The sequence below is a fragment of the Aspergillus neoniger genome, assembly GCF_003184625.1.
Source record: "Aspergillus neoniger CBS 115656 unplaced genomic scaffold BO87scaffold_19, whole genome shotgun sequence".
Taxonomy (NCBI): Eukaryota; Fungi; Ascomycota; class Eurotiomycetes; order Eurotiales; family Aspergillaceae; genus Aspergillus; species Aspergillus neoniger.
In genome coordinates, this window is record NW_020291147.1 from 382,028 (window position 1) to 395,092 (window position 13,065).

General features: G+C 51.4%; 4 protein-coding genes across 4 annotated transcripts; 1 reads left to right on the plus strand and 3 right to left on the minus strand.

Moving 5' to 3' along the window:
- Window positions 1-718: 718 nt before the first annotated feature.
- On the minus strand, window positions 719-2,078 carry BO87DRAFT_377246 (putative mitochondrial methylglutaconyl-CoA hydratase (Auh)). Its single transcript, XM_025623499.1, has 2 exons — window positions 1,674-2,078; window positions 719-1,606 (listed from the first exon to the last, which is right to left on the minus strand). Exons 1-2 carry the CDS (start codon window positions 2,009-2,011, stop codon window positions 1,036-1,038), a joined length of 909 nt encoding a protein of 302 aa, XP_025479023.1. The 5' UTR covers window positions 2,012-2,078; the 3' UTR covers window positions 719-1,035.
- Window positions 2,079-2,189: 111 nt separating this feature from the next.
- Window positions 2,190-5,912, minus strand: BO87DRAFT_336179 (uncharacterized protein). Its single transcript, XM_025620517.1, has 2 exons — window positions 5,765-5,912; window positions 2,190-5,699 (listed from the first exon to the last, which is right to left on the minus strand). The coding sequence occupies exons 1-2, from the start codon at window positions 5,852-5,854 to the stop codon at window positions 2,214-2,216; spliced, it is 3,576 nt and encodes a 1,191-aa protein (XP_025479024.1). The 5' UTR covers window positions 5,855-5,912; the 3' UTR covers window positions 2,190-2,213.
- A 433-nt stretch (window positions 5,913-6,345) lies between these two features.
- BO87DRAFT_71490 (uncharacterized protein) lies at window positions 6,346-9,379 on the plus strand. The gene is made up of 2 exons (XM_025629504.1): window positions 6,346-6,707; window positions 6,763-9,379. Exons 1-2 carry the CDS (start codon window positions 6,484-6,486, stop codon window positions 9,146-9,148), a joined length of 2,610 nt encoding a protein of 869 aa, XP_025479025.1. The 5' UTR covers window positions 6,346-6,483; the 3' UTR covers window positions 9,149-9,379.
- A 905-nt stretch (window positions 9,380-10,284) lies between these two features.
- On the minus strand, window positions 10,285-12,273 carry BO87DRAFT_71511 (uncharacterized protein). The gene is made up of 3 exons (XM_025629505.1): window positions 10,957-12,273; window positions 10,516-10,900; window positions 10,285-10,463 (listed from the first exon to the last, which is right to left on the minus strand). The coding sequence occupies exons 1-3, from the start codon at window positions 12,026-12,028 to the stop codon at window positions 10,421-10,423; spliced, it is 1,500 nt and encodes a 499-aa protein (XP_025479026.1). The 5' UTR covers window positions 12,029-12,273; the 3' UTR covers window positions 10,285-10,420.
- Window positions 12,274-13,065: the final 792 nt, after the last annotated feature.

Consider the following 13,065-nt stretch of genomic DNA (forward strand, 5'->3'; position numbering starts at 1 on the left):
ATTGTGAATCGCGGCTGCCTGGGGCTAGCTAGGATTTCGTGTTACTAGGTGTTATTCATAAATACCTTCATGAGTAGTCTATCAAGTGTAAGTGTACATATGATTCTTGAATAGCACAATATTACTCCCAATCCAATTAACAAAACAATCAAAGCATAAAGAAAGCTGCCAGTGGATCAAAGCGGGTCCAAACAGCCGCGGATGGATCCAGGGTTCAAACCAACGTTTTCTTTTCCTTTCCCGATCGGCAACCTACTATTGTAGACTAGTAGGTAGCTACTGGCTAGATTTGGCTGATGGATGATGGATTAATGATTATGTTGATGGGTACGTACTTCCATGACGAATGGTTCGTGCCTGCGGATTCATTATCCTGGGATGTTTATCCGAGATGGGCCAGAAGAATTTGTTCCAGGTGAGTCAGAGTTTTGGTGTAACTTCTTGGTCTTTTGCTTCTTTTCTGTTTCTAATCTTGTTTACTGGGATGTTAGGCATGTTATGTGTGAGTAGTGAGTCGTATAAATTTTTCTGTGGCTGGCTTTGTGGCTGGTGGTCGTAGGGATGGTTTACTACATGGGATATGGAGGTGTGTATGTAGATGATGACCGCGAGCTGGTTGTGTTAAGTCTTAGGATTGTAGAGGAGGTATGTTGTGACAATATTGGTTATAGTTGGGAAACAATGCCATCTGTTACAATGGCTTACTTATTGTCAGATCGTCCGTAGTTCGCTAAGAAATGCACCAAACTCAGACAATGTCTGGATCTTCAAATTTAGGCCTTCATAACAGACAAGCATGCTTTTGCCTGTAGCATTGTCCCTGGTACCTGGACACCACTACCAAAACAAGTACAGTTTTCATATCTAGGGCACCCAGACATCAACCAAAAGCAGCGACACATTACATTGACTCACAATCGAACTAGTTCTAGAATCCTTCACATCCAAACCTGTCCAACCTGAGTCACAAGCTTCCCTGATCATCTCTCAGCTTACATACGTAATGGGGCAACACAACTCTTCCAGATGACTCTCTCATCGCCCCCTGAAGACGGGCTTCCGCTTTTCCGCGAACGCCCTGAGAGCCTCATACCGGTCTTCGGTGCCAATCACACCGTCGTACGCCTCATTTTCAGCCTCCTCGCCCCGTTGGAACTCACTCACAGCCTTCAAGGCCTGCTTGATGGCAATCGGCCCGCCCTCACAGATCTCCAGCGCCAGCTTGATACTCTCCGTGAGGACCTTCTCCCTCGCCACACCTTCCTTCTCTTCCTCTTCCGGCAGAACTTCCACGAGCCGATCACAAAGGCCGATGAAATACGACTCCGGGCCGGATACTCGCCGTCCGGTGAGAATCAGGTCCCGTGCGCGGTTCACGCCAATCAGACTGGGGAGACGGTAGGTACCTCCAGCTCCAGGGATAATGGCCAATCTTGTCTCGGGAAGTCCAACCATACACGAGGAGCCGAAAACGCGGAGATGTGTGCTCAGAGCGAGTTCAAGGCCGCCGCCCAGCGCCATAGAGGAAACGGCGGAGATGGTGGGAATCGGGAGCTCCGAGAGGTTGCGGAAGGTGCTTCGCAAGTTGTATAGAAATTCGGCTGTCCTAAGTCACGGTAATTGCAAGGGTCAGTAGTTTGTAATGTGGCTTCGGGAATTGGAGGATTGCGTACTCTTCCCGGCTCATGCCCGCGCGTTCTTTGAGATCTGCGCCCGCGCAGAAAGCCGAGTCGACGTTGCTGCCGATGACCAGGGCACGCGTTGGCCCCGAGCCCCCTTCAGCGGCGATAGATTTTACATTCCTGGCAAGCCCGTCGAGGAGATCGCGGGAGATTGCGTTGCGTGCCTTGGGCCGGTTCAAAAGCAGCACGCGAATGTTTCCCGATCCTGGGGCGGGAACGTGCTGGGTCTGGATGACGGCATTGTCGCTGCTCGTGCTAAATCTGGCAACTGTGACGCGGAAGGAAAAGGTGGACCGTAACGGAGTATATATAGATAGACGTGGAGGCATTGTCGTTATTTTAGGGGCGAAGTGTATAGTTATTCAGCAAGGGATGAGGAGGTGAAGGAGCTGTGAGCTTTGAGCTCGGTTGAGAAATTGAGCAGTGCTTGAGGGCCGCTGTGGGGAAAGCCGGGCGGCTGCGGGGAAGCCGCGGATAAGCGCCTGATAGAATATATTGATTAAATCGCTCTATTTTACAGTTCTATTTACATTAATGTACAGCATGCCTATATCGATCGCCCGCCTCGCGAGATCCTTGCTCCCCGTGAGCTATATAATCCAAAACCTCCTCATCACTCGGCCATGAACCCCAGACTTGCGAAGTAGTGATGATATCATATGCCTCCTGCAGGCTGGCGTCGGAGAATGTCGCGGAGTCAGCTTCAGAGTCGTTGTGCATGTGCACATCATGTGTCTGCTCCATGGACGGCTCCCACTCCCGGAACGCCTGGGGTGACCTTCCCCAGTATCCCTCCAGAAACATGCGGACGGCGACGATGATCCGCCGCATCATCCTCTCGCCATTCAGGTTCTCGTCATACTTCTCCTTCAGTGCAGTCTCGTACTGCCGCATCCAGCGAAGTAGACTCAGCAGGCCGTCAGTGTCCTCGGCTAAGCCCAGCGCCCGCACAAAAGAGTGAAGAACTGCGGGTGAGGGGACGTGAACCAAGGATGGCACGGTCACTTGAGAAGCTGTAGCATCCTGGATTGAAGATCTACTTCGCTCGAAGAGAGAAGACGTCTTGGGGTCAAGGAGAACCAGCTCATCGAACCGGGATTTGAGGATGTTGAGTCCACTCTGCACCATATCCTCAAATCGTGTCGAAACATGATTCATGCCGGTCAATCGTCCTCGCCGTGCGAGTTCGCTCACGATTACAAGCCCTTCCTCCACCGCGTCGGGATCCTTGATTCCCGCCACCACGACCCGCGCAAAGCTGTAGCAGAGGATCTGGAACGCTTCCAAGCTAAGCTCGATTTGACGCTTGTCCATCCACGCTGTGAGCTCCAAGACTTCGTACCAGGACAATACCAAGCGTGCGTGCCGTCCCAGTCTATGAGATGTTGAACCAACGCGGTCTCGGGCCAGGGCAGATATGACTGGAATCCACGCCTGAGGAGAACGTGACCGCTGCGCCCGGAGAAGACTAAGTGCATGCGCCAGGATTTTCGGGTGACGAAGATCCTCGCGTGTCTTCAACTCTTCGGAGTATGCAAAAAGCGTAGTCGAGTACGAAGGGTTCGTTGAATGACGACCCAGGAGTATCGGAAACATATCTCCCACAGAACTTTCAGAGTGCGCCATGCTATGATGCCCAACAGTAGAGAAATTGCACAGGAATGCGACGAAGGATGAGATGAGGTAGTCAGGAAAATTGTTCAATGTCTTGTTCTCCTGGGCTTGTTCGCCCCATCTTTGACTTGACACGGTACACAAATCCTCTAATTGCTCCTTTGTCAAGTCACTGCAACGAAGGTAGTCCAACCCCGATCCGAAGGTCGGTGCATTGCGCAGAAGTAAAGCTAGGAATCTTCCCCGGGGCCGGATACCCTGCGAGAGCATTTCACGAAGAAGATCATCTAATGTGGGTGGTTCCGTAGAGACATAGATCCAATCTCGGACAGATGACGGCTCTGCGAAGACCTCTTTTCCGTCACCTGGTAGTGCTTGGCTGCTTTGATGAAGGTTATGTCGAGCTATCTTTTGTCGGAAGATCAATTTTTCAGCCATTGCGGCGTAAATAGCACCACGCGGAGGCAGTCCTTGGTCGCGGTAGGAGAGGAAGCATGCCCAGGCTTCCCGCACTGTCCTCGTAGCCCGGATCCGAGCTACCCAAATGGCGTGGTGCTTGGGATCCCCGGAGGGCCCTGTTACAGTCTCCGGGCGAGGTACTAATGATCTCGTTTGAATTGTTGGGCTTTTGTCTGTGTCCCAGCCTGCTAGGATACTAGATACCTCTTCCCAGCGAGAATGTGAATAGCCTGCCTCTTTCATTTGTGACAGTACCCGCATTGCGCGGCTTTTCATACCCTCAACACCCCTCTTGACGTCGAACCCTATCTTGTCTTCCTTCCAAGGGGGCCACGATGGAGCTTTGAGCTCCGCAGATTGCCGTTCTGCTAGTGTCTTCTTATGAGCAATTTGAACTGCGACAATACCCTGGTATCCACGACGTGTCACCGGTAAAGCAGGTTGATGTCGTGCCATGGCTCGAAGAAGCTCAAATTGCGCTTGTTGCTGCAGTGAGGCGGACGTAAACGGATTGTGTCTGCAGGGTAAGGAAAGTATCCGGAGCACGGTATTGAACTTGTCGGCCATGAACTGATTGATTCGTTCTGTCGCGACCGTCCAACCTTTGCCTTCACTTTCGAGACTATCCAGATAAAACGCAAAGGCGCGAGCAATAGTAAGCTGGGCTTGTGGCCATAGCTCGCGAGCGTGATGTAGTAACCGAACAACATAAGTCACGCACATGTTGGGTTCTATCAGTGGCTTTGCGATCACACCATGTTGCTCCAGCTCTAGATCGTCGGCTATCGCTTCCATCGCCATGCTGGGGGTCGGAAGAGCCCGTCCGCTTAGAAGGTGCAGGGAATAGACCAAGAGCAGTCGGAAAGCCTTGGCGTCTAGGCTCTGACGCAGGAGAAGGAGGGGAATGAAAGGCGGCACCATCTTGATGGAACAATCTGGGCTTGAGCTTCGATCCGCTTCTAAGAGTAAAACTCGAAGCATGGCTTCGTAAGGCGTGCTACTCTTGAGAACCCATGCCCATGCCACTACATCAGCGGCGGAGTATTGTCGAGCTGCAAGATAGTTGAGGTTATCTTCGCCGAAAACTAATTGCAGCGCTTCTGTCTCCGATAGTGAATCAGAATCCATGCTCGAGGTTGCTTGATCCGAAAGGGGATCCACCAGCTCTATGTAATCGGCAACAATTCTCTGTAATGAAAGCCGGTGGTAGCGTTTGAATTTGTCCCGTTGCTTTTGTGTTAAGGAAGCCATGATTCCAGTGTTCTTGGTAGTATAGACCCAGCTGCAGCTTCCGGCGCCATGAGACTGATGCACTTTTTGCAAGGTATCAATAAGGTACTCCGTAGGAGTTGGCTCAAGGGGAGATTCGGTTCGCTTGGCTCGCTTGCGTGTGTTGGGCAGTTTCTTCTCCAGCCGTAAGTGTTTATCTTTTCCTCGTTCCTCCGACAATGGTTCTGTATGTCTAGTCAGGCGTAGAGGCTTGGAATGGCCGTCTGTGCTGTCGAGCTGGCTTCCGCTCTCCTCTCGGCATCCACCTTCTCCAAAAGCCCTGCTTTCCTTCCCAATCTCGGTTTCCTGATATGTATCTATATCACCATCTCTGCCCTCTTTGTGAAGTACAGATTTAACGCTCAATTCTCCCCCTGGCTCTCTGACGTCTACAACTCTCAAGCCGGGGAAGACCGGGCCCGCATTGGAACCATTGTAGGACTGATTTAACGGGGTTCGGAGACGTAACTTGAACCAGTTGCCACCGGGATTACCGTCGCCTTTAGTGTCCGAATGTTCCGTCGCCAATTGTTGATTTTGTACATAGCCAGACCGGAGATGGTCCGGGCCCCCGAGTACGCTTAAGATCCGAAACGATCGAGTTTGGAGACCGCCATGACAGAGTTTCGTCGTCGGAGCCGTTGTAGATTGGAGAACGTTATAACAGGGAAGACCCTATCGGAACAATTCCAGAGTCAGTATCATGAACGATATGAGAGACGACATTGATTCCGCGATACCTTCCGCCAAACACGGCTGTTGGACAAATGCGCCGCTCTCAGAGAGGTAACCCTCGAGCGGCTCGACGCATGACTTAAGACCGATGACATCCATGAAGAGAGGACATTGAGTAGCCACAGCACAGTCAATCCCGGACGTGATGTCGCTTGTCCTTAGTAGTCGACAAGTAACAAGAGCGGCGGCCGCATGGAGCGTCCCGGCGATTGGGGAAAAAAGCTGGGTCACGTGATTGATCGTCACGAGTTGCGGTTCTGGCATGGCGCGCAGGAGGATCTCGCTACTCTCCCGCCTGGAGATGGAGTCCGTCTTGCGTCCTTCCAGCTCTGCGCCCTGACTCGCCCTGATCTAGCCTGCTTTTGTGGCGTCAAGGAGCTTGTTATTCCGTGTCAATCTACTACCGTTGTGACATTGCCGTGTGCGTCGCGATCTAATCCTCCCTAGCTGCAGCGTACCGCTTCTCGATCGAGCCTCGTAACTATTGGCGCATCCGCTTCGGAGAACAAGGAACACTCAATCACCGACGACTATTTTCCGCCTCTCTCGAATCATATCCCTTCATTCCATTTACCTCCCATTAGTTTTGGCCGGTTGTGTGTTCACTGTCAAACTCCGTCGTCATTTGGACCTTCCTGGACGACTTCGCAAAAAAAGAAGGAATAAAAGAGGCCGTTTTGTACTCGCGTCAAAGAAGAGTTCGAGAACAGCGCGACCCGAAATAATGAGTGCAGACGAAGGCGGAGGGACGGCTCCGATGCCGGTCACAAATGGCGACCAGTCGCAAAATACGCCCGATCCATCTGTCCTGGCGACTCCAGGCAAGCGAAAGCGTGTCGCGAGTCACGACGAGAAGGCCGCCCAAGACGCTGGCGCTTCTGCGACGCAATCGCAGGAAAAGGCAAAATTACAGGAGACGCTTCGCAATTTGGTGGACATTTTAAGCAAGTGAGCACTCCGCGTCACCACTAAATCGTGACTGCTTCCCACTGACCCATGTCAGGAGTGATGCCGATTTGCATCTTCTATCCTGCCCATTACCGTCGTCGCCAGCAAAACCACGTTCGAAACGCGCAAAGGTGTCCGGTGATAAAGACGAGAGTTCGAGCATTCAAGCACGGGTGGCGTCAGACCGATACAGCAGTTTGTCGGAGTTTTTGAGCGATATTGAGAAGGCGTCGGCGGCAGTGATAGAGCGGAACAAAGCTCAGGCAACGCCTGCTTCAGCTGACGGGTCGCCTCTGACAGAGACTGTCAACCGCATCGCGGCGTTCAAGAAACTCCTGAATAGCCTTGTTCGCCAGGCACATGTGAGCCAGGCCAACATCAAGACTGAAGCGTCGGAAGAAGACGGAGAAGCCCCAGCGAAGTCTACTCCGACTAATGTTGAGACCCGTAATGACAGCCTTGTGTTGACATTGTTTGGGAACCCCGCAAATCCAAAACAACTCTACTCAAGCTTGCAGAAGACCGTCAAGGTTCCACTACCTTCGGATGACGCTAATGCAGACAAATTTGTGGAGGTGCAAGCGCCCTTGCGCGAAATCGGTTTGCCCAACGGGATCTCCACCACGAAGGTGCAGCCATTTGAAGCAGAGACTGCCGTCAAAGAACATAAGAGAACTTTCGGCGATGTGTTCGCGCCTCGTGCAACACTGCCCCAGTTAGAGGCGCCTCGCAAATCCAGAACTTCTACGCGCAATGCTACCAACGGCTGGATCGATCCTTTTGAAGCCATCACCGACTACAAGGCCTTCCTCGGGGATCGCAATAATTACTGCCTTGCACCTCTCCCTTCTGGACATTGGCTTCAGTATGGTGGAGTCACTTCCTCTCCGTCTGTCTGGAGCCGTCGGCAGAAACAGCATTCTTCTCAACAAGCGGGTGAGGACGTTCCAACCGATGACCCTGCTCTGAGCATCGACGAGGATGCTGCCCTCTTGCAAGGAGTGTACTCCTCTTTTGCCCCTTCGTTCGATAGCTCTGGAGCTGTGGAACAAGCCGACTCAAAAAATTTGGTATGGTGGAGCAAACGTGGAGCAAGGCGTTTGAACACACTCCTCTCGTTGCCGTACGTGGAAGATGAACAGAAAGATTCCACATCAGTCCAGCCCGGAAGTATCGGCGATCTTGACGAGTCTACTCTCGAAGAGATGGTGAAAACGTTCAACCCCGACGATTTTGCGGACAATATCGTGCATACAGATAAATCCACGGAAAAGGACGCTCAAGAGCGAGAAATGGACGACGTATTGCGCGATGTCTCTGATCTGCTAGAGACCCTCAGCTCCTACCAGAAGATTCGGAGTTTGGAGACTACGGCTTCTAGCGGTCAAGGAACTGAGCCTAAGGAAACAACGCCCGATGTCACAGGAGCAGACACTCCGTCGTCGGCAGAGCAGACTGTGTATGAGACGCTCAAGTCAAGTCTAGCAGCTCTTGTCGCAACTCTGCCACCTTACGCTGTTGCCAAGTTGGACGGCGACCAGCTGGCCGAGCTGAACATTAGCCAAACGATCCTGGTTGAGAATCCTGAGTATCAGGGCACAATGGAAAAGGATGACTATGCTTTGCAGCAGGAGCGCGCCGCTGCCTTGGCTGCCACCAGTGGTGCGAATAGAACTTCAACTCCTTCACGTTCCGGTAGCTTCCAGGCGCAGTTCAACCAACGATCATTCACGGCCAACGCGCGAACGCAGCCTCAGACTTTCCAGTCGCCACAGCCTTACTATGGGGCAAGGCAGAGCTCCACGCCAGCGCCATACACTCCTGGTCATCCCCAGCAATTCGCTGGAGCCCGCCCTCCGTCAACGCCGCAGCAGCGACCAGGCTACTTCCCTGGATACGCGCAGCAGCCCACCCCACAGTACAATCAGTACCAACGTCCTGGTCAGAACGGCTACCACCCTTACCCGGGACAACAGGGCCCGCCCGCCGCGGGTCAGGGGTCTCCGCAGCCCTACACACCGCGTCCCGGACAACCTGCGCCCTATAACGCGCCCTATACAGCCGGACGTAGCGCATCCCCACAGAAACCTCCTTCTTACGCTACCCCCCGAGGCTCCTTCGGTCCTCCAGGCTCAACCAACCCACAACAACGGTTCGTGCCGCAACAACAACAACAATCAGGCCAGCAGCCCCCTCCATACGGAAACTACCCCTCGAACCAAGCCCCACCGCCATCGGGAGGTTATTCCAACTCAGCTGCGGCCATGACCTATGCCCGGAGCGCTGCCGAGCAAGCCATCATGATGGAGAGGAATAAAGTGCAATTAGCAGCGGCAGCTCAAAACCGGCCCAGTTCAGCGACACCACAGCCATCAGGCGAAGCCTCCCAAGAACGAAGTGCAACGCCAGGAAGCAAGCAGAACGGCACGCCAGCACCATGATGAGCGGGGGATATGATGAGACACGGTCGAGATGTAGGGATATGCGTTTGATTAACTCTTAACTTTATTATTCGTCTTTCTCACTCTTTCTTAACCTTTTACTTTTAACTTTATTTCCTCTTGTTAACACTATACCATTTCAATTGTTTCACTTCTTTCTTTCCCTTCCCAATGTCTTTTACCACTCACAGAGCTTAGAAAACAAAGTCCCCAGAAGAAAATAACCCCACAATCGGGAAGAAAAACAAACCAAATCAATACAATGACGAATTCCAATATGTGTATAGTGGCGGCTAATCCATGTTGGATAATAACCTTCCCGCTCAGCGATGATAACCCTTACTACTTCTACCAATTATTCTTCTATCTTCTTATTTCCTTTTTAATCCTTTTTCTCATTCCCCTATGTCACAACGCAACAATCCCCGAGTGATTGATTGCTTTATTTAGAATCGGCTTCAAATGCAAGTTCTGGTTTCCTTTTCTTCTTTTTTCTTTTTCTATGGTCAATTCAATAGGACACGACAGGACGGATGTTTCTTAAACCATTGGTATTCTACGGGCTTGTATGGATGGATTGATGGATGGATGGATAGGATGTTCAATGTTATCATTCATCTCGTTGGTCTGGTTTGCTTTGCTTTTCTATGCTTTACTTTACTTTCTCTACTTTCACATTCCCAATGGAGTTAACTTTACTATTGATTAACCAGAGTCATTAAATCGATGAATAAGTTATCTACATAGTTCCAGAGCCTAGGTACTAGTAGGAACGTTGTCTAGGATGACGGTAATAATTCTCGGATGCTCGGGCTGACATCTTCTTCTTAGTACTAGAGTTATGCATCTCATGTTGAATTATAGGTTGGTTAAGACTTAGTCTAATTACCCATTATTGGTAGTTCATAAATGGTGAAACGAATGTAGTATACATCAATCTCTCATCATTATACACGCTCAAATACATGACAAGAATCAATCAAGCAAAGACAGGAAATTAAGAGGTAGATAGTAAGTACGACGACGGGGAAGAAGAACAAGGTTCTGCTATTTGGCGCACCCTATAACCCCTTCTCACCCCAGGCTGTCATCTGTTTTTTTCAGTCCAGTGTCGTTAACGCCTGCCCTATCTTTCTAAAAGATCCAGTTTCTCAATCTGTTCAAGGCTCAATAATACCCGAGTGTAAGAAACGCTAGAACAACGATGTACGCTACCCAAATAAAATTCGTCGAGTCATTAGTTGATTAGTGGTAATCGTAAGTAGTGGTCAGTTAGGGGATGAACATTGCGGCGACGGTCATGAAGCCGAAGTATCTGAGTCGTGGGGTTAGTTTCTTGTTTTGTAGTGGGGAGGAGGAAAACATACATGGTTGCGCATCGCCAGCCGTCCCGAGAGTCAACGAGCTGGTCTGCGCTGGTGGAGTTGGTGGAGGCAATGATTGACGCAGCGACTCCTACGAGTGCGACTACGACGAGACGACCGGAGAACTCTGAAATCATGCTGAATGCGAGCAGTGGTAGGAGGATGGCAGTAGAGGCAATGATGATGGTGGTGAAGATAGGCTTCGCGGTCGAGGTAGAAGCCATGCGTGGAGTTAGAGAGATCAGGTCTTTGGTGTAATCGAGGAACCGTGTCTCAGCGGCGATGACGGGGTTGGTTTGCTTCATCCAGTTCCGATACGTGTTGATATCCTGCGTAGAGGCGCGGGGGAGTGTTTGAAGGACCCTACTATATGCGCTGAGGGCATTGTCTAGAAGATATATTGTTAGTATCCGGATCCACGATCGGCCGGCAGCTGGCACTTACTGTATTGCTCGGTCTTTCGAGCTAGCGCACTGAGGAGCTCCTCACGTCGGTAGTGAACGGAGGAGTATACCTGTGCTTGGGCATCCATACGCCGGGAGGCAGGGAGCATTTTCGTGCCCTCTTGCTCGGCCGTTGCGGCCCGTTGTAATTCCTCGTACTCATCCACTAGACGCAGGTCTTCCTCCATTTGTGCAATCTCGTCCTGAAGATGAAGCAGTACGCGATGGTTGAGATTCTCGAACCGGCGATACAGAGGTGGGAGACGGGGCTCCTGGCTCTCCGTGGCCAAGCTCAGCCGGGTAGCGAGAAGGCTATATCCGGAGATGTCTGAGGAGGATTTGGTGTTGCGCCTGTTCCGTCGTGTGGGCCGGTGAAGATCTTCTTCAGGGCTTCGCGGCGGCGATGGGGGTAGTGGCGACCGCTGAAGAGAGACAGAATTATGAGGGTAATACGTCTCCGGTCTTGCATTCAAGTCCACGCTTCGTTTCTCATAGTAGTTCGAGCCGTCGGGGAACGCCCCCACCCCACTGTATGCCCCGTCCAGTGAGGGTTTATGCGCTGGGATGTGGCTCTTCACGGTGTTTGAGGTCACGGTGCTTGGAGGAATGTCAATTGAACTGGGAGTTTTCTGAGAGTTCGCCGAGGACTTTGACAGTAAGGACGAGGTACGGCTGTGCGCATCAGTGCCTTGCGCGGCGGGGCGATACATCTGACGGACTGCGTTCTTGTATGCCCCCTTGGCATTATTGCTGGGTACGGGATGCTCGTACTCATCATCAGACGAATCATCCGTTGTAGTCGAGTTATCTTCGAGGTACTCGAACACATTGGGTGCTTTGCGATTGGAGTCATGTTTGTTCTGAGCTGCTTGTGGCCGCGCAGTGGACCCGTTGCTGCTGCTCTTTGATATAGTAGATTGGGTCTGGCTGTCTACCTTGGGTTTCTCCACTGACAGTTTGGGGCCTTTGGTGGAATGCGAATTTGAAGAAATGACCGAAGCCGTGGACGCTCTGCTCGTCCCATCTTTCTTAGATTTTTTGGAACGAGTAGAGCTAGAGTAGAATGGCATCATGGGTAGATAGGGTGATTAATGGCGGTTAATATGGTAGCTTTAGAAGGCCGCAGCGAAAACTAGTGTTTCCAGCTTCAGGCCATACCCCAAGAGATGAAGAGAGAGAACAATCAGAGTGTACTCTGAGAGGGTGATGGTGTTTGGAGGGGAAGCACCCAAGGCATATCAAGGGAGAAGGGTAGGGCCTCAGAGACGGCGCGAATCTCAGACGAGGGTCCAAGAATGTAGGACAGAATGCGGTTGATAGGTCTCTTCCTCCCTGTGTAGCGGATCGGAATACCCTTGACAAGCGTAGTTTGAAGATCACTGGCGGACTATGGATCCCTCCACTGGAGATCCCGCCGATTAGCCGGGTTTTTAGATCGGTTTGGGGTCTAGGCAGTATAGAGAGAACGAGAGAAAGAGAAATCAATTGTATAGATGGAGGGTAGACGGGATGACAGTCAGAACCGGAAATAATCAACAGTAAATACTGGATGGACAAGGCGAATCAGCCCCCAACACCCAGGGACGAAGATGAGACAAATCTCCGACAAGAGCGACGAAGAAAAGCGCTGAACAGGTCCTTTTCTTTTTTTGGGACGCGAGGCAGCCTTGAGGGAGTCTCATTCGTGGTGGTAGGCGCCCCGAGTTCCTGATCTGCTCCGATCGCGAGGGGCCCTTCCCTGTCAGAGACGGGATGTCGGATGCTTTCTTTTTCTTTTATTAATACATGAACTGAAAATGAGAGGAGTAGAAACAGAGAAGCGCAGTGGAGAGCAGCGAAAAGGACGAGGGAGAAGTAAAAAACATGAGAGAAGAAATAAAGAAGAAGGTGGGATGTGCAGAGGATCCACATGCGATAGAATTGTTGAAGAGCAGCAACTCGACATGTTTTTTCTATACTACAAATCAATCCATGCGGGCTTCACTTGGGGATCATCTGTTCCCCCTCCATGCTGGTAACATCCTCGAAGTTTATGCTGCGTTGGCTGACGGTGACTCGCTGCCGATCCCACCTTGCATGACTGAAATTCTCCGGCGTTATCGTTGTTGGA

Coding starts and splice junctions, on each gene's coding strand:
- BO87DRAFT_377246 (XM_025623499.1), bottom strand. CDS start 2,011: ATGCCTCCACGTCTATCTATATATACTCCGTTACGGTCCACCTTTTCC. Junction 1,607..1,673: donor GCGGGCATGAGCCGGGAAGA/GTACGCAATCCT, acceptor ACCGTGACTTAG/GACAGCCGAATTTCTATACA.
- BO87DRAFT_71511 (XM_025629505.1), bottom strand. CDS start 12,028: ATGATGCCATTCTACTCTAGCTCTACTCGTTCCAAAAAATCTAAGAAA. Junction 10,901..10,956: donor TCGAAAGACCGAGCAATACA/GTAAGTGCCAGC, acceptor TATATCTTCTAG/ACAATGCCCTCAGCGCATAT. Junction 10,464..10,515: donor GGCTGGCGATGCGCAACCAT/GTATGTTTTCCT, acceptor CCCACGACTCAG/ATACTTCGGCTTCATGACCG.
- BO87DRAFT_71490 (XM_025629504.1), top strand. CDS start 6,484: ATGAGTGCAGACGAAGGCGGAGGGACGGCTCCGATGCCGGTCACAAAT. Junction 6,708..6,762: donor TTGGTGGACATTTTAAGCAA/GTGAGCACTCCG, acceptor GACCCATGTCAG/GAGTGATGCCGATTTGCATC.
- BO87DRAFT_336179 (XM_025620517.1), bottom strand. CDS start 5,854: ATGTCATCGGTCTTAAGTCATGCGTCGAGCCGCTCGAGGGTTACCTCT. Junction 5,700..5,764: donor ACAGCCGTGTTTGGCGGAAG/GTATCGCGGAAT, acceptor TTGTTCCGATAG/GGTCTTCCCTGTTATAACGT.